The 19,821-nt window shown below is 35.0% G+C and overlaps 1 protein-coding gene across 1 annotated transcript in view; it reads left to right on the top strand.

The window, feature by feature from the left end:
• Adamts6 (ADAM metallopeptidase with thrombospondin type 1 motif 6) overlaps window positions 1-19,821 on the top strand; it is a 214,240-nt gene that overhangs the window by 80,626 nt on the left and 113,793 nt on the right. Inside the window, exons 10-11 of the mRNA XM_041663714.1 lie at window positions 4,120-4,261; window positions 13,470-13,577. Coding sequence (XP_041519648.1) covers window positions 4,120-4,261; window positions 13,470-13,577 — 250 coding nt within the window. The remainder of the gene's footprint in view (window positions 1-4,119; window positions 4,262-13,469; window positions 13,578-19,821) is intronic.

The following is a 19,821-nucleotide window of genomic DNA, read 5'->3' as shown; positions in this document are numbered from 1 at the left end:
ATTTTTTTATAAAAAGAAATTAGAAATACCAGATATATGAACATAAGAATTATGTGACCCAATCTTAAATTGAATATTTTAACTTGTTTTAAGCAGGAGTTTTAAAATAAGCATATGTGTATGAAGAAGTGAAACTATTGAGAGGAGAACAGAGAGCTGGAATGGTAGCACATTCCTATAAGCCCAACACTCAGATGACTAAGACAGGACAATCAAGGCTACCTTGATCTACATAAAGAGACTTTGTCACAGTCAAGCAGACAGAATAAAAATAAAGAAATTATTGTTCCAAATTCTATTTTGGGGAGGAATATAGGAGATCAGCAAGAGAGAATGGGGGTGAAGGATTTTAGTAGAAAAAGTGAGTAAAAGCAAATTATGATGATGTAAGAAGAAACTACAATGAAAACCATTAATTTGTATGATAACTTACAAATAATATTAAAAATTATTAATATAGGGTTTGGTAGATGGCTTAGTGTAGTGTTTTTCAACCTAGGGGAGGCAACCCCTTCGGGGTTGAACAACCCTTTCATAGGAGTTAATTACAGATATTCTACATATCAGATATTTTCATCATAATCAATAACAGTAACAAAATTATAGTTATGTAGTAGGATTGAACCTAATTTTATAATTGGGGTTTCTCTATGACATGAGGAACTGTATTAAAGGGTTGTATCATTAGTAAAGTTTAGAACCATTGTCTTACTGGATCCAGTGTTTGATATATAAGCATGACTACTTAATTTGGCTATCAGAATCCATGCCAAAGGTCAGGTACAGTGGAATATATCTGTAGGCCCAGAGTATGTATGTGGAAGTGTGTGGCTAGCTGAATCCTGGGGTTTACTGGTCAACCAGTCTAACTAAAACAGGTCCTGGTTCAGTAAGAGACTGTCTCAAAAATGAGATGGAGATAATTAAATAAGACATTCTGAAACTAACTTCTGGCTTCCACACAACTGTAGGGGTGAGTGCATCCATACACACATTTTCACAAATGCATATACCACGGGGGAGGGGTTAGAGAGAGAAGTTACTAGTGTAAAATCAAAAATCAGACATTACCTCATGAACATTTAAAAATCAGAAGAGCAGTTACTCATAGGAAAAAATTTACTAGAATTGACGTCTCAGAAACTCTTTGGTTAAACACACATGAGGGACAGAAAACAGAGGAGAGAGAGAGAACCTCTTCAGGTTAAATTCACATCCCATAGATCTGTGGTTCTTTGTCTTCTATGTCTATATCTGTACTATTTCAGAATGGTAGTTGATAGCCTAGAACTATGAAAATGTCTTAAATTACTGTTTTTCTTAAGAATGTGCTCAGCTGGTTGATGGTGGCATACACCTTTAATCCCAGCACTTGGGAAGCAGAGACTGGTGGATCTCTATGAGTTCAAGGTCAGCTTGGTTTACAGAATGAGTTCCAGGAGAACCAAGGTGGTTACACGGAAAAACCCTGTTTCAAAGCAAACAACAAACAGAAAACTAGTAAGAATAAGAATATAATGATGCTCTATAAATTTTAAATAATTGAAAGTAGCAGGAAAGACACCTGGAAAGTGACAGACAGATTTTACTAACATATGCAACTGAACATTTACAATGTTAAGACAATGCTAGTTAAGAATTAAACGATGAATATGGTCCCATTCCTCAAATACATTCATCAAAGCTTTGACGTGTTGCCGGGGTGATTGTGTACAGTGCTATCTGTACACATAGTGGGGATGTAAGGGATGGAGAAAGAGTTTAATCAGTCGCACAGATACTTCCTATACCTGAGGTCACTTGACTGGTAAGCCTTGCTGAGGGACATTTACAACCATCACATTTCTGAAGGCCTTTGCTGATAATGGGGTTCCTAACTACAGGCTCACTTTTAAAACACACATGTGCTTTCTTTTGTATCTTATTTCATAGGGTATTTTAATCTTCTGTAAAGTGTACTGGATGAGGAGAACTGGTGTTGTCTAGCTATTTAATTAGCTATTTACTAATACAAAAGATACTCTGGGGACCAACTCTCTCAAGAGTTTTGGCCATAGGTCCCAACCATGCCTGACACTACCGGCTCTGAAGGCCCTTTCAGTGCTTATCTGATCAAAGTTTTTTTTTTTAAATATGAGTCATCATTTAGAAGGTCACTATATCTCAAAATAAGAACATTAAATGAAATAATTCATTTTTCTTCTTCCTAAACTAAGTCAGTTTTACCTTGAGGAACAATTACTTCTTTTGTGTATCTATCTTTAAATTCCCTTCTATGGGTTACATAGTTCTTCTGATGTTTTAATTAATTAATTAAATTGATAGTTTGAGTTTCTGTATTTCTGAAAGTCACTGTGTGTAATATTTGTAATGGGTTCTGTACTGTTTCCAGTTAGGTAATTATGTGCTACTAATAAATATTTATAACCTACAAGGTCTTATATGTAAATTCTTCAGTATATAATTTTATTTTTCTTTTGATTTACATTATTATTTACTTATTTTTATTATATACTCAATCCCTTCCATAAATATATGTATGGTTTATTTTAAATGAAGATGGAACTTATATTTGGAATTAAAATTTAGAAGTTAATCCTCTAATTGTCATCCATAAATATTCTATAATATCAAAATAGTCATTTTTCTATTGTACTATAAAATATTATCCCTTTGTCATTAATTTAATATATTTTTGAAATTACTATTAGGATCTTACTTGACTAAAGTTTACACATCATGATATCAAAAATATTGATTTTAAAATTTATCTAACAATAAATGTGCTTGCTGAGGTACATGACAGTACCTAACTTACAACAATAAGGAAGCAAGTGTTGGGTAGTGCAAGCCTTGAGCAGTGATGATTGAAATGTCCAAACCCATCTATGTCGGTGCAGTATTATCGCTGCATCGTTGTTGTTAAAAATTAGCAAAGAGGAGCATAAGGCACAGAAGGCAGTGTTGTATCCTTTTGGTCTGGGCCACCTTAAGAATAGTACAGTTCAGTTTTAAAGATGCTAATTTTCTGCTGTGTAGATATACATTTTATGTAACAAGTTAACTTTTACATTTTAAGAAATAAAATACTTGCAGGTGAATTTAAAACTCATTGTTTTATATGATTCTTTCTTCCCTGTTTGTAAATGAAAATTTGTGCTGTCCTAAATAACAGTTGAGGAACTTCAACTTGTGAAGTTATTTTCCTTTGGCAAAGTGGATGGAAAAGATTTGGGGAAAAAGCAAAAGTGCTGGCACAATGGATAGGAATGTTGGAAAAAATTTTTAAGTGTTGGCATAGGAATTCTTTAAAAATTCTAACTCACATGTGAAATGAAAGTAAAAAAGCATCTGTCCTATTTTATGCACACTGAATAAATAAAATGAACAATTATATTTAGCAGAGTCTAAAGCTCTTTAAGGTATGCTGTCTAGTGTTTGGCAACCTTTATGTTATTTGTTCCACTGAATTAAAATATTATGTTTTAGTGAAGGCGTACTTTGTAAAATAGAAATTTTGTAGAAAGGAGAACATTCCTTTTTCCTAGTTCTGATGACCTTAAATGAAATATGAAATTTTTGACAGACTAAACATTTCTAGTGTGTGTGAGCGAGACCTTTGGACCTGAGCCCCAGCTGCCGTTCAGCCCACTGACTGCTGCACTGTCTTACCAGAGCATCTTTTGTTCCATCTAAGGCTATAAATTAAGTCTTTAAGATTACAGCTAATTATTTTTATTTAATTTTCCACAATTTGTGTTTTTAATTCTACTACCAGATGTGGCTATATTTTCAATGAAAACAAACAAGATACTTAGCGTAATATGAAATTCTGTTTTGATTCCTTCAGAACTAGTTTAAAGCAGTATTTTAAAGGCCAACAGAACAGTTTCAGAATGTTGTTGGAGATGCTCCCATTGTGTTTTGGTGCTGGAGAAAAAGGATTTGGAGCTCTCATTCAGTAGGATCTGTAAAGCTACTTTTTTTTTCTATATGATTATTATTACAATGTGTTGTTTTCATGCATCTAATTATTAAAACAAAGATCTCAACACATTTCATAATTGTGACTAAAAAAGTCTACAGAATACCTAATCCTTGATCCTTTATGTTGAACAGTTCAGGCCGTGGTACTTGCCTTGATAATGAGCCTCCCAAGCGTGACTTTCTTTATCCAGCTGTGGCCCCAGGTCAGGTGTACGATGCCGATGAGCAATGTCGTTTCCAGTATGGAGCAACATCCCGCCAATGCAAATACGGGGTAAGAGGTCTTTATTCTTATGTTCAGTCATTTATAAGTGTTCTCTTACGACACATGTTCAAGTGGAGTCATGATGAACTTAGTTTGCCTTTGGAGCATTATTAATTTACATAATGTCTTGATGCTGATTTTTCTGATATTGTTTATATTGTTTATATAGTATTTATTTCAACATATTTCACACTTTTTTGTTAAGGAAGCAAACAGAATTCTGGTAGCTTCTCACGTATTTATTTTTTAAATCTTCAGCTCATGATGCCAATTTTACTTTGTCTTTTAAAATACTTTAGTTTTAAGAGACTTCTCCCCTGCCTTTTCCTGGCACTCTTATAAGTGTGCTAAAGGGCATTTTTCACTGGCTTCCTGCCTTTACGTTAATTCATTCTAGCTAGAACTGAGTCATCTCATGTAGCTTTACCCACTCACTGCCCACTTTCCGACACAACAACCCAGAAGGAACAAGGTGAATAAGCCCAAATAATGAGAAAAAAGGAAATAGCTGTGGAAAAAAATTGTAAGCATTGTGATTTTATCTTCATGTTTGCCTAAAAGAAGTCACAATGCCGCATTAGAGATAATTAAGAAGTTCTTTTTAAATTTCACAAATATTTAGGTCTCCAATATAGGAATATGTTGAATAAAATAACAAGATTCTAAATTGTCAATCTGTGTGCCAAAAATTATTTAGGTTTAAAACCCAAATCTAAAGGCTTGGTTCTTATTGTGGTTCAGATAGTCTAAATCCCCAGAAAATGATGACAATACAAGGAATTAAGTTTTATCATAGTGTTATTAGACCACATACTCATTGTACTTACCATTTACTCCTCTTGGGCATGAAGCCACAAGAGACAATTAAAACACATCTCTTGGGTGACAAATACACTGTTATTCTTGGTAGACCTTGGCAGTACTGTCAAGATTGTGTGTGATTATCTGGGTATGTAGAGCCACATGTAAAAGTTTAATTTTTCCTGTTTCTTTGAAAAGTCTTAGTTCTGAAAGGATCTAGTTTCTTTTCTTAAATTGTTTTTTTTTCTAAAAGAAAGGCACTGAAGCATTAATCACGGTCAGAACATGTGCTCAGTGATCAAATGAGAGCAGAGCTGCTTTACAGCATCCCTTTCAGTGAATCTCATTTTCCTCTTCGCAGGGAGCCAGTCTACATTTTAATTTTTATTTTGGTAATTGTGTTTGAACTCTATCCATAAGCTTCTATGGTAGATAATTTATATTATTACTATTTATTATTATTACATTTATGGGATTTATGAATGTAACTTTTTCTTTTTCTTTGATATACAAATTAACTTAAAGTTTTATTTGATGTTCTTCTCACTTAATCTAGAAATCTCATTCCTTCCAGGTTGATAGAAACAAGACAAGTAGTCATTACAAAACTGCATTTTCTGCTTTTCGAATCCTTTTGTATAATGCTTGTGCTGACTTCTGTAGCAGAAATAAAATAAAATCAGACATTTTGTGAGGCATTAGCATTTACAGCCATAATTTCTTATATTTTGTCAGGAGCCCTTTTTTGTTCTTTTTTTTTTCAGTGAAATACTGGTTTCAATAGATACATATACTATATGGAATTCTTATGTTCTTCTTATGTCCTACTATATATTTCTAATTAGGATTCTTTTTGGTTTTTCGAGACAGGGTTTCTCTGTGTAACTTTGGAGCCTGTCCTGAAATTCGCCCTGTAGATCAGGCCGGCCTCAAACTACAGAGCCGCCTCTGCCTCCCAAGTGCTGCGATTAAAGACGTGTGCCACCACTGGTCAGCTAATTAGAATTTTCGATCTCTAATAGATTTTTTAAAATCTCTCCCACCTCTTGCACTTGTATCTAAAAAATTGTGTTCACACAATTATCATACTCAATTTACACTGGTTTTTATCTTGTTTCCCTAACATCTGTAGCTTTTCTAAATACTACTTTGGAAGTCAATTGAGCCATTGAAGCTTGAGTCCAGTCAGGTTAGCACATTGTGTTCCAGAAGGCAGATGAAGGGAAAGATGACCTGAGTGTAACATGCTAAGGTGAGCACAAAGCACACTCATGTGAGACTAGGGAACAGTAGTCTTGAAATGATTCCTATTTTGGAAGGTAGTTTCTAATGATTTCTGGGAAGATTTAGAACAATTATAGAATGAACCATAACTCCTACAGTGATGACGTTTTTCATCCCTTTAACTTTATGGTGATTGTGAGCTTATCAATGCCCAGATCCATATTTTTCTAGTGAATTTTTAGCGTATGCCTTCAGTTATATGCGTGTTAACCACAGCTGGGTATTTTATTTGGAGCACAGTTTTCCACAGTTGTCATTGCATATTATCTATTTCTGTTTTCAAATTATCCATAAATTCTAGCAGAATAGGAAAGACAATATAATGGCTATAAATACAGAGAATACAGAATAGCACAGTATAATATATAAATATATTTGCATAATCTAGTAACCTATAGACAATATGCAGTTATATAACTGATATATAGTACACTTTCTGAGATATTTCACACTGCATTGGTAAAATTTATTATGACTTCGTAATAGATTTTATAGATGGGAAAACTATGTTTACTGTGTGTGATTTATACACTATATTAAAAACGAGTAAAGATTTGAGTCTGTCACATCAGTTGCTTCTATGTATAGTAATTGAGTTAATGAGATAAGGATTGTAAGATGTGTTTGTTTTAGAGAACACATGTTTACTTTTCATCAGGTAATGTCTCATTTCTGATTAGTAAACTTCTCAAAAACTCTTCATCTTTGCCCTGTTTTGGGGAGAGAAGTAATTTCTAAAATTACCGTTTGGGGACATACATTCTCAGATGTCTGAAATCCTAAATTGTGGCATCTTGAAATGATGGAATTTTTTGCCACCACCATCACTACCACCACCATCACCACTATCACCATCAACACCAGCATTTCATGTAGCTCAGACTGACCTTAAACTTGCTTTGTAGTTGGGGATGACCTTGAACTCCTCCTGAGTCTCCTACCTGCTCCTCTCCATCGCTGGGATTCTAAGCATGTAATGTCATACTCAGTTTATGTGGTGCTGGGATCAAATTCAGGCCCTTGTGTAGGTCAATCACGTTCTCTCTCAACTAAGATACATCCTCAGTCTTATTTTCTGTTATTAAAAAAAAGTTAGGGGCCAGATAAATGAATGATTCAGTGAGTAAATGCCTTTTACCACCAAACCAGAAGACCTGGGTTTAATCTCGGAACCTGCATGGTGGAAGGAGAGCACTAACTCCTGTGTGTGAGGTTTGAATGGATACTTCTTTAAGATAAGCTGCAGCATGTAAAGCTAAATCTTTACTATATTGTCTTCAAATATCTCCCAATTCTGGTTCTAGAGATGATTTTTAGGTACGTCTTAGGAAGGGCACATTGCAAATAAAACAACAGAACCATTGTCTCCAGAAATTTTGGGGCTTATTCAGAGCAACAAACTCCTATAAAGCTCTGTAGAACCTATTATGCTTTTTTTCTTCTACTTCTCACTTTTCTTTAATTTTTAATATTTTTAATTAGAAAATAATCATAAAAACTAAGATGTCAGAAAACATTACATTAATATTAAGTTTAAACGTAGAAGGGAAATCATTTACAGGCTTATATGTTATATGGGAGGGATCTTTTTGGCTGTATTCCAAAAAGCATAGATTAGCACTCTTTCAGATTTTGCTCCTCATTTCTTCATTCTGTCACATTAGATAATATTCAAACCATGGATTTCAGATAACTCTTAAGAATTAAATATAGGTTAATTATGCCTAGTATGTAATTAGCTATTAACTGTGAAGGGAAGAGTATTCATCTGTAGGTAGATTTAAGACACATACATTTTATAACTTTGTGTAATTTGTGCATACTCTTTTATTATATGTAAATATTGTTATTGTTCATTTAAAATGGAGCTATTGCATAAATCCTTAGTAGTTTGTTATAAATTCTATTTATTTTAATGTAGAACCGAATGATGTTCTACCAGTAGACATGGTATTCTCATCCATAAATTAGAACACATTATCTAGCACATGGTTTCATAATAGAACCTAATATTTTTGGAATATAATATTTTAACAAAATATTTTAATTTGCCAAGTCTGTTCACCATTCACTATTACCTATAATGTCAAGTTAACTATCAGAAAATTTTATTCATTCATGGAAAACTTTTTAGAAACAACAGCTTAATTGTTCTTGTAAACTTCAGGTAGCCAGAGCATATACAAGGTTACATAACGTTTCTTGTGCTGGGCACATGGTAGACATTCAATAAGTATCTCCATTTCCTTTGGGAATATCTATCATTTGTGATTCTCTTCCTGAACAGCAGCTACCCAAATAGGAGAAGATGAGTCTTCTGTGCTTCGAACATGGGAAGTTTATGAGTCACATATTGAGTCAACTTCACCTTTTACTCTACCTCAAGTGGAGTACAGGTCTTCTGTCTATTTATTCTCTATACAAAAACTTCTCCCAGTAATTCTCAGTCACATCAGGTTATTATTTTCCATTATTATTTTGCTTAGTTTATTGCTTATTAGTTAAATGATGCCTTCTTTGATAACCTTACCTAAACTTATGTAACAACTTTCCTGCCAGCTATGCATTTCTCCCATATAGCAGGACTTAGGTTTAATAAGGACGCAGCTGTTTATCCTCAGAAAAACCACACTATATCACACTTGGAAGCTCATCTTGTCTGGAAAATTACTATTGTTAGCTCGCTCTCTTCTTCTTCTTCTTCTTCTTCTTCTTCTTCTTCTTCTTCTCTCTCTCTCTCTCTCTCTCTCTCTCTCTCTCTCTCCATTTGGAGCCTATTCTAGAAGTAGTTCTTGTAGATCAGGCTGGCCTAAAAGTCACAGTCATCGACCTGCCTCTGCCTCCCTAGTGCTAGGATTAAAGGCATGTACCACCACCACCCAGCTTTGTATTACTTCTTAAAGATAAGTTTATTGAGTTCATTGCAAGATGGCTATGGGATTGGGTAGTAAGCAGATTAGTACCTGCCTTATGTTAATTTTTAGAAAACAAGTTGATAAATGGGTTCAAGTCTTAGTTTTTATTAAAGTGATCTCCAGTGCATGCAAATGCCTTACATACTTATATCTCTAAGAAGGAAGAAAGATGAGCTGTATGATTTAGGCTGCAAAGGACTAGCTGATTGGGATGTTGGGAAATGCCAACAGGGATTTAATTGAGCAAATGTTTTTTGCGGGTGAAAAATAACTTTCTTAAGAAATTGGAGCTCTAGCTTGTACCTCACAAGAGAATTAAACAGCTACTTCAACTACTTGATACTGAGCAAATAAATCAACTCAATAACTTGGTTCATCTTAGAATGTGTGACAGAAACAATTTGACTGTACTTCTGTAACTCAGAAGCTATGGCATGATGAAACATAAAAAAAATAAACTCACTGGAGACAGACTGAATATGAGTAATAAACAACATAAGAAAATAATCCAACATCAAGCCAATAATCGTTATCTCAAGAGGAAAAAAGATATGAAAATGTTGACAGAGAGGTAAGAGAGAAGATCCGAATTTATGCTGGGTAGGCATAAGGAGGAGTAAGATAGAGGTATGCCAGAGGAACCAGAGTCAAAGAAAAGTTCACATTCTCAGAGCATGAATCTGAAAACAAAACAAACAACAGATACAGCAGAGAAACAGCACTAAAATAAATCTTCAAACTCTTGGAGGTAATTAAAATGACTTTCAAAACATAGCATTGGCCTAAAAAGTGATCATAATATCTTCAAATGCTCAGGTAAGATTAATGTCAGCTTAGAACTGTATATTCAATTAAAATATTTAAAATGAGGATAAATTATATACGTTAGGAAGAAATAAATATATGTTCAGGAAATGAATTCTTTGCTAAATTGATTACTAAAGGATCTATGTAAAAAAAGAAATTGGATTCTACGCACTGGCAAGCACACAGATATATGTAGGAAAGAGTATAATGAAAAAAATACTATATTGGTGTTGTTCTAGTTTTATCAAGGAAATTAGCAGTATCAGTTTCCCTGGTCCCTGTGATTCTATATGATGATATTTCTTTATTATGCTTTATTATGCTGACATGTCTGGTGTGTGGTAGAGTCTCAGTAAATATTTGCAAATGGCAACGGAATATTGCTTTCATTTTTTTCAATCTTCCTTCCTGATTGTAGTTGATCCCATAAAATTAAAGATTCCATCTCAAATTTTCATTCTCATGCACTGTCATTTAATAGAGATGTCTTTTAGAGGAGCTGTTGATAATTTCTTTCTCCTTCCTTAAACCTCAGGACCAGTAGAGCAACAGGTTTCCCTGAGTCTCCCCAAAGTGAAATTCAAGACACTAGAGGAAACTCTAGCACAGAGGCAATGATTTATTTGCCTAGAGAAGTCATGAAACTGATCGTAATAAACATGAACTTCTGTCAGGAGTGATGAACACATGCAAGAAAATTGTTGCTCCTGAACTAAGCTAGGAGAAACTCATTCCCTTCCACTAACTGTACCTATCGCCATATATATATTTCATTTAGGAAAGGAACTTGACAACTATAATTTTTTATATAAAAATTTCTCAAGAGATAAAAAAAACTTTAAGCCTGTTATTAACTTCATTACATCTTGAAGCCTTCATAGGAGTGTTTATTCAGCACTTAATGTTCATGTGCAGAGGAAATAGGCTGTTCGTATTCTAAAACTTGCTTGGTGAGAAATGAGCTTTTCTTGTGTTTTGTCTTTACCTTCCGAAATTCAGTATCAAAATTCTTTTTTACTCAAAATGAAATACCAGTCACAAATTCTGCTAGAAAAGCTTTCTATGATCTCTGGGACTACTTTTACAGTACAAGTGTATTTTCCAGTGTAGTCTGCAGCTCCATGCTGCATGTAGCAATTCATGAGAAATTAATCCCTACAAAATGCCAATCTTCAGGAAGTCACTCCTGCTAGATGCAGAAATCTGTCTTTCACATATGAAAGGAAGGTATATCATCAATCTTGACAACACAATTAAGAAAAGTACCTTAATCTCTTGATACTTTGGGTAGAGGTTTTCAAAGTTGCTTTTAGAAAACCATGTTTCTGTGACACCACTAAACTGTGTGTTTTGTAACGAATGCTCTGAGTGTTGTCTTCACTAGTAGAGTCCTCAGTTTCTAGTTATGTAGAAGGTACATTTTAGGTTCTTTTGCCTTTGTCTAAGGCAAGACTTAGACCCCCCCCAAAAAAGAGAAAACATTAAAAATCTTGTCCAGAGATAATCAATGATTATTTTTATTGTTTTTACACTTTAAATATATTGTTCTATTAAATGTGTCTCTGTGACCTCATTGTTATATGAATTTGAACAGGCTTTTTACACTAGGTCAGTATTTTAACCTTTAAATAGTGGCAGTCCTGCTGTTTCTAAAATAGTAAACCAAGCCGGGCAGTGTTGGCGCACGCCTTTAATCCCAGCACTCGGGAGGCAGAGGCAGGCGAATCTCTGTGAGTTCAAGACCAGCCTGGTCTATAAGAGCTAGTTCCAGGACAGGCTCCAAAACAACAGAGAAACCCTGTCTCAAAAAACCAAAAAAAAAAAAAATAGTAAACTAAAAGAATGCACTGAAAATACATTGTAAGAAGAATAAGAAAGTATTTTTTATTGAGTTCAATTTTAAAAGGAGCATTTTTGGTTGATACTGTAATTCCAAAAAGGCTCTTCTAATTTTTTTTGTTTTGCTTTTTTCGTTCACTAGTCTCTAAATAGAGTAAAAAATAGAGTATATTTAATATTTAATTTAGTTTTATTTTGTATGTCTAAGTGTTTCACCTGCATGTATGTCTGTACATCATGTGCATATGGGCTACCTATGAAGGTCAGAGAGCATTGGATTCCCCAGAACTGGAGTTACAGATGGTTCTGAGCTGCCATGTGTGTGTTGGGAACTGACGACAAGTCTTCTGCAAGAGCAGCTTATACTGTTAAACAGCCGAGCCATTTCTCCAGCCCCCGATTTCAAGTATTTTAAAACCTAATACACATTGTACATCACCTCCTGACTGATGAAGGACACGCCTAATAGGAATCCAAAGAGAGCCCCAGCAATGTGCTATAGGACCATGTGGGCATTTCTATTTGTAGAACAATAGTTTCCCTATTTTACTGCTTTCCTTCTTAATTGTGTCTATGTCACATGAGTTCTTGGGTCTAGAGAGTTAAAACTTCACCTCAGATGTAAAAGTGAAAGGCTTAAGTGTTATATAGTGTCTCTGTATTTTTATTACATATTGTTACAAATATATTTAGATTCATAATTCTAGTTTAAATTAGTGGTGGTGATGATAATTGATGATCATATATAAAAAAACTAGAAAATTTTGAGTGTTTTCTTCTAAAGTTAATTTTTAATATAATTATAACACAGACATAATATTTAGATATAACCAGATAATAATCTGATAACTTAACCTATTATTTTTTTATTTTTGGTATTGTAAAAGTCTTATAATTATGTTCCAAGTCAGAAAATAATAAGGAAGGAGGTAAAAAGTCATAAATAGGCCTATCTTATGAAAGTTTACTGTTATTGTGCTAAACTATTTGATAACTGAAAATTACTTTTCCAGATAATTCTTGGACATACAAAATTTAGAAATTACTCCAAAATGTACCCCATATTTCTTTAAATCTATGTTAAATTTCTATCTACTTAACAGTGTTTGTTTCTGTCTTTCCCCTCCGCAGTATGTTTCCAATTTTTAAAAAATTATTTTTATTTGAATGCTGCCTAAGGAATCATTAACCTGATGCTGCCCTGTTAGCAATTGTTAAGTTTGTGCTATTATATATTCTCAAGCATTAAAAAAAAAATTTCTTCTCTATGTATTTTTCACTATTCTTCCATGTTAATGAAATATCTGTACACTGTTATGAAAAGATCCCCATCGGTATTAAATAATAAGACATACTTTATCTGCTCAAACCAAAAACAAACTCAGACCAAAGTTTAAATGATCCTACTAAATGAATAACCTGCCCTGTGAAAGACCTTTGCTCTAAATCCTCTTCAGTAGTGGCTTCAACCGCAGCAAGTGGTGCTGAATGACTGTGGACATGCTCTATGCAAGAGATGCACGAGCTTTCACCTCTATTCCTGATCAACTTGCTTTTGCCTTCTTTCCTAGGAAGTGTGTAGAGAGCTCTGGTGCCTCAGCAAAAGCAACCGCTGTGTCACCAACAGTATTCCAGCTGCCGAGGGGACACTATGTCAGACTGGGAATATTGAAAAGGGGGTAAGCACAAGTGATTTGTTAGCCATTTGACACATAAACTGGTCAGTTTTTGGTGCTGATGTTCATACACTGGAAATCTGTATTAATTTAAGATGTACTTTGAAATAATAGGTTTTTAACCAAGTGGTATTTGTCCTATTTACAAATGTACCTTACTTATGAAATTAAAAGGACCTAACTTCTTCATGTCAGTTTCACATAAAAGAATAATAATAAAATCAAATGAAGCAATTTATTGAACATGAAAATAATAATCTTAGTTTTTATTAGTCTAGTTAAAAAATCTTCTCTAGGGATTGTTCATGCACGGTTGGGACATGGCTGAGATGTTTTAGAGCATTTCCCAGTATGTACGAAGGTCTGGGCTCAATCTTCCGCACCACAGGAAAAAAGAATTGTTCAAACAGATATTTAAAAAGTTAGTTGTATTCTGCTACTAAGTTTCTCCGGAATTGTTATATACGTAAATTCTAGAATTCTATGGACTGAATTTATAACTAATACTTGTCATCTCCTCTCTGTTTTGCCTCCTTCCATGTGAGCTGGGCTACTCTCAACAGAGATCACACTGAATTTCAGCTTGCAGTGGGATATTTAAATAAAAAGAATGAAAGTTTTTGGGCAGCTGTCACAGGTTATTAATTCTTGCTGACGGCTTCATTCAGGACCCATGACCTAGTGCCATGTTGATGGCTTTTCCATGCTGGCTTTGGAAATGTTGGTAAATTATGCTAAATATAAGAATTGGTAAGGCCATTTTAAAAGGATTAGAATTTTTTTTCAAAATTTATAGGTAGCCAATAAAAATACAGAGCCTTCATACACTACAAAAATTCTTTCTTTCTCTTTTTTTTCACTGAAGTAATAGAAAATATTAGGAACCACATTCTTGAAACAACAGTCTAGGTTTATTTTGGACCTGCCAGTCCTTGTCAAGGACAAGTAGCAATTTACATCCATCTGCAAAGAAACGTACAAGTGAATGAAGGAAGCCACAAAGGGGATCTGTTACTTTATTACTGTTCACTGGTGGACTGTTCTTTTCCCGGTCTGGCCTGAGTCACAGTTTCTCTTCTCCTAGAGCAGCACTGTCAATAGATCTGATAGGCTTTTATTTTACTTTATTTTTATAAGCAGAGATATATTTTTCTATAAATATTCAAGAGCTAGAAATGTAACTCAGTGATACATAGTAACTTGTCAGGCATTTACAAGACTTTGGGTGTGACCCCCAATACTACAAAAATGGATAGGGAATAAACATTTACAAACATTGTAGAAGTTTTATAATCACTCCAAATATTAAAAATTGTACTACAAGTAGTAGCTACTTGAAAACACATGAGTGAACATTAATCACTTATGTGACAAAAATGTTTGCGGTGGTTTGAATAGGTATAACCCCCATAGACTCATTTGTTTGAATGCTTGGCCCATAGAGAGTGCCATTATTAGGAGGTGTGGCCTTGTTGGAGGAAGTGTGACACTGTAGAGGCAGGCTTTGAGGTCTTACATACTCAAGTTATGCTCAGTGTGGTACACAGTCTTTTTCTGCCACCTGTGATCAAGACGTAAAACTCTCACCTTATTCAGTACCACATCTTCCTTGCATGGCACCATATCCTGCCATGATGATATTGGACTAAATCTCTGAACTGTAAACAACCCAATTAAATTTTTTCCTTATTAAGAGTTGCTGTGGTTATTGTATCTCTTCACAGCAATATAAACCCAAACTAAGACAGAAACTGGTACCAGGGACTGGGGATTTCTGTGGTAGGCCTGACCAAGCTTTTTTTTGAGAACTGTGAACTTTGGAATTTTGGATCAGAAAAACAGCTGAGCACTTTAAATAGGGAGTAATGGATCAACCTAGTAGAATCATAGAAGACAGTGGTACTGAGGGTGATTTGAACTGTGTGGATCTGGCTCAAGAGGTTTCAGAGAAGAATTTTAGTATGTAGCCTAGAGACTGTTCTTGTGATATTTTGGCAAAGAATGTGGCTACTTGTTGCCTTTGTTTGAAAAGTTTGCCTGAGGCTAAGGTGAAGAGTTTTGGATTAATTCCATTGGCAGAGAAAGTCTCAAAACAGCCTAGTATTGACTCTGTTGTGTGGTGATTAGCATTCTGTCTTTTGAAGATCTATAATGAAAGGAAGCATGCTGAACAAGAAAAAATACAAAATGTACAATTTGAGGAGAAATGGGGCATCAGGAAGTGGAATGGTTTTAAGTCCTCTGTTTAAGGAGATAAACAGATTATGAAATGGAATAAAGGAATGAAGTGATAACCTCAGGGAAAGATGCTATCCAGCTAACTTTTTAACTTGTGAAAAGGAATTAAAGGAAAGTTTAGAGCCCTGTGTGGTGGTGCACGCCTTTAATCCCAGCACTCAGAAGGCAGAGGCAGGCGGGTCTCTGAGATTGAGACCAGGCTGGTCTACAGAGCAAGTTCCAGGGCAGCCAAATTTAGGCAGTGAAAGACAGAAAATGGGTGAAAATGTAATTGAATAAGGGAGGCCATGTTTCAGACCGACCAAGCACCAGATCTTCAGAGCCTCAGCCACATGGTTCTGGCCTTAGAGTCAAGGATACATGACTTTAGAGTCAAGGGGACATGGAATCTCCCTCTGTGACTAAGGAGATCCACTGAGACCAAACATATGGCAGGGGTGTCCCTGCATGGAGGCCTAGAGATGCCATTGTGTGAAGCTGTGAAGGTGAAGCCTGGATTGCCTTGGTCACCCCAAAATTTTGGAGATGCCAAAATCATGGGTTATCTGCTGAGGAAAGTAGCTAACAGGGAGTGGAAACAGCCCAAGAGAAGTAAGTGTGTTACAGTCAACAAAGCTGAAAGGAGTTGGAGATTTGAAATGTGATTTGACATTAAATATGGAGATGCAGAGTTTGGAGTTTGCCCAACTGGTTTTAGTCTTGCTTTGGTTCAGTAATACTTTACTATGCTTCCTGTCCTCCATTTTGGAACAGTAATGTACATACTTTGCCATTATATGTTGGAAACATGTGATATGTTTTTTGATTTTGATTTTATAGGGGATTAGTTAAGAGACTGTGAATCTTAGAAGAGTCTTTGAAATTTGAACTTCTAAGCTTTATTGAGACTACAATAGATTATGGAGTTGGACTAAATGCATTTTGCATTATGTTACAGTAACAAGCCTATATGGGCCAGGGAGCGAACTCTGGTGGTTTGAATAAGTATGGCCCCATAGATTCATGTGTTTTAAGCTTGGTCCATGGGGAATGGCACTATTAGGAAGCACAACCTTGGTGGAATATGTATGGCCTTAGAGGAAGTGTAACACTGTAGAGGTGGTTTGAAGTCTTTTATGCTCAAGCTATGCCCAGTATGGTACATAGTCTCTCCGCTGCCTGCAGCTGAAGATATAGAACTCTCAGCTTCTTCTTCAGCACATTGTTTGCTCTCATGCTGACATGATGGCACATGGCAGTAATTCTCATTATTTGTGAGACCTGGGAACTATGGGCTCCAAGCTAGATTGGACAATATTGAGGCTCTATTCAATATAAAATTTAAAATTGAGGATATGCTGAAGCTATCACAGTGAGATAACACTTTACTGTTGGAATGTATGTAGTCCTAGTTCAATAGGCTGTCATGTACACATGTGTGTGTGCACACACACTTTGAATTTTTAAATAATCTTTTAGACCTGCATTTTAAAGCAAAACACAAAGCAAAGATGATGGAGCTCAATACTTTTTTCTCATTGACTAGATTTACTACTATTCTCTAAGAATTTTTGTTTTTAGGGGTGATATGTATTTATTGTTGCTAAGTACAGACTTTATACTTAGAGCTTTGTCTACTTGGAAATTAAACAAGAACCCAGACCTCAGAATTTTGACTGGAAAAAAAAGAAGAACAATTGTGCAGAGTCCTAGTGGCAAAATTAAAGTGAAAATTTCAATTAACCTGATCAACATTGTGTTTCTTCTAACCTACACATATAAAAATAGAAGACATTCCCAATAATAATGATAGCAAATGATAATATTTTTAAAAGTACTTATATCATATCAGGAATGTGTTGCCATTTTCCTCTTGACAAAACTTCAATAAAGCAGGTAACATTTTAACTTCATTTTACAGATGAAAAAAGAACGAATAACACAGTACTACACAGTAATTTTATCCCATAGCTGAGGATTCAACACTGGCCTTTCTGGTTCATAGTTGAAATCATCCTGTTTAATTTATCTTCTGATAAGGGATTGTGTATTGAAAAAAGCAGTATTGCATTGTGGTAGATATGAAACAGACAAATAAACATGAAGCAGGCATCATATTTTACTGTAGTAAGTGGAATTATCATTTGTTAACATGTAACAGTCATTTGTTTGATAAGAAATTATAGAAAGAAGTCAATGTGGGCTATTAATATATACTTTTATGAAAATTAATAAAATAATTAATCCTTAATAGAATAGCAAACAAATTTCTGCAAACTTGACAGTGATAGTGGAATGAGATAGGAGTGAACTTTTTCACAGGCTTTCTCAGTATCATTGCTTAGTATTGTTATGTGCCAGCCTTAAACATCATAACCAGTAGAAGTGGGCACCACACAGCATACAAATGAAACCCAGACACTCAAATGGAATATCCACAAAATATAATCTTAATGTTGAATTTCAAAACTACTCTCATCAAAAAGAATAAGAAGTAACCTATACCCCACCTAGCTAGCTACGACAGTGGATAAAAACCAACGCTGCTCACAGTTGTTTAAATTTTTTTTAGAAGGAGGAGTTAGAAATATCACTTGAGTGATAGCATAGACATAGCCAGAGGATTGGACCCATGATGATCTCGTCAAACTCTGGCTGCAAATGTTGTGGGATCCTTGCCCAGAGGCACGGTTCCACAAATGTTCCACAACTGTTCCATGCACATTTAGCAGATGGAGTAAGAAATATGGCCAAAAAATTAAAAACTGATCTTTGCGTGATTCCTGGGGGGTCTGACATTGCTATTACAGTCATTGGATGTTTGCCTGAATAAGCCATTCACGGACTGAATAAGAACCATATGTCCTGAATGGATGTGCTCAGGGACAGTAGCATTAACTAAAGGAGGAAATTTGATGAGCCCAGACGGTGTGCTTGTGCTGTGTGTCCATGGGTCAATCTCGTGCAAATCAATCAATATAAATTTCAGCCAAAGTACTTCACTTGGGTGTAGCATCAGCAAAAGTCCTTGGGTAGGAATCAGAAACGCTGTATGTGATGAAATAGTAAATAAGGATTTAGATTGTAGGAACTTCAGTAGTAGTGTTGGCATTGTTACTGTACAGGATATTGAGGGTAATCAAAACCCAATCCGTATAATCCCTGTTTGTAACCACAAAGAAAGTTTCAAATAGTTGGTTTATTGCCAGAAGATTCATTTAATGATTCTATAAGATTCAATTAGAGATATAGGCCAGCGTTTGGGTTTACATATAAGTGACATTGATCCCTAATATCTTTGCATGGGAAAATAGAGTTGGATTAGGAAAGGATTATTATATGCCTTTTAAATCACTAGATATATTGCAGGGTATTTGAAACCTTATTCTTAATTCACCTAGGGTAGAAAGTAATATATTTTGACTGGACACCAAATAAACAGAGTGAGGAAAGAATAGTTCTTCCAAATGCTCTAGAAATGTAAATAGTGTGGTTGACAAGCTCTGATTGGGAATTTGGGCTGAAATGCAGCCTGATCAGTCACATACCTACTCAGCAGGAAGACTGGACCTTTAATAGTGTGGTACTCCAGCCCTATGCTATGCTCTTCTGACTTGAAACTGCTCTTTCCTAAATCATCAGTATCACTCCCTTTACATTTTTAGGGTTTCTTTAGAGTTCTCTCATTCCATATGCTAATTTGAGCCAGTTCTGTTTATAACAAGATATTCAATAATTATAGCCTAAAATGGTTATAGGTAAAAAGAAAAAAAATGCCAATTATTGTGGCTCACACTTATAATTCCAGCACTTAGAAGGCTGAGGCAGGAATAAGGCCATGAATTATGGACCAGGCTGAGCTACAAAGTTAATTCTACTCTTGCCTGGCTATAGAGTAAGACTGTCTCAAAAACTCTCCCAAAGACAAAAACTCATTTACAAACACTATATAACTACATAATGTAGTAATTCAGTAGCAAGTGATTTAGTTTACTAAGACTGTTTCTAAAGAAAATGTTTAAAAGAATCA

Source organism: Microtus oregoni, unplaced genomic scaffold, assembly GCF_018167655.1.
Source record: "Microtus oregoni isolate MIOR12 unplaced genomic scaffold, Mior012 000014F_ref0000157, whole genome shotgun sequence".
NCBI classification, from domain to species: domain Eukaryota; kingdom Metazoa; phylum Chordata; class Mammalia; order Rodentia; family Cricetidae; genus Microtus; species Microtus oregoni.
The sequence above is the reverse complement of the archived record's forward strand: the minus strand, read 5'-3'. Positions and strand labels throughout refer to the sequence as shown.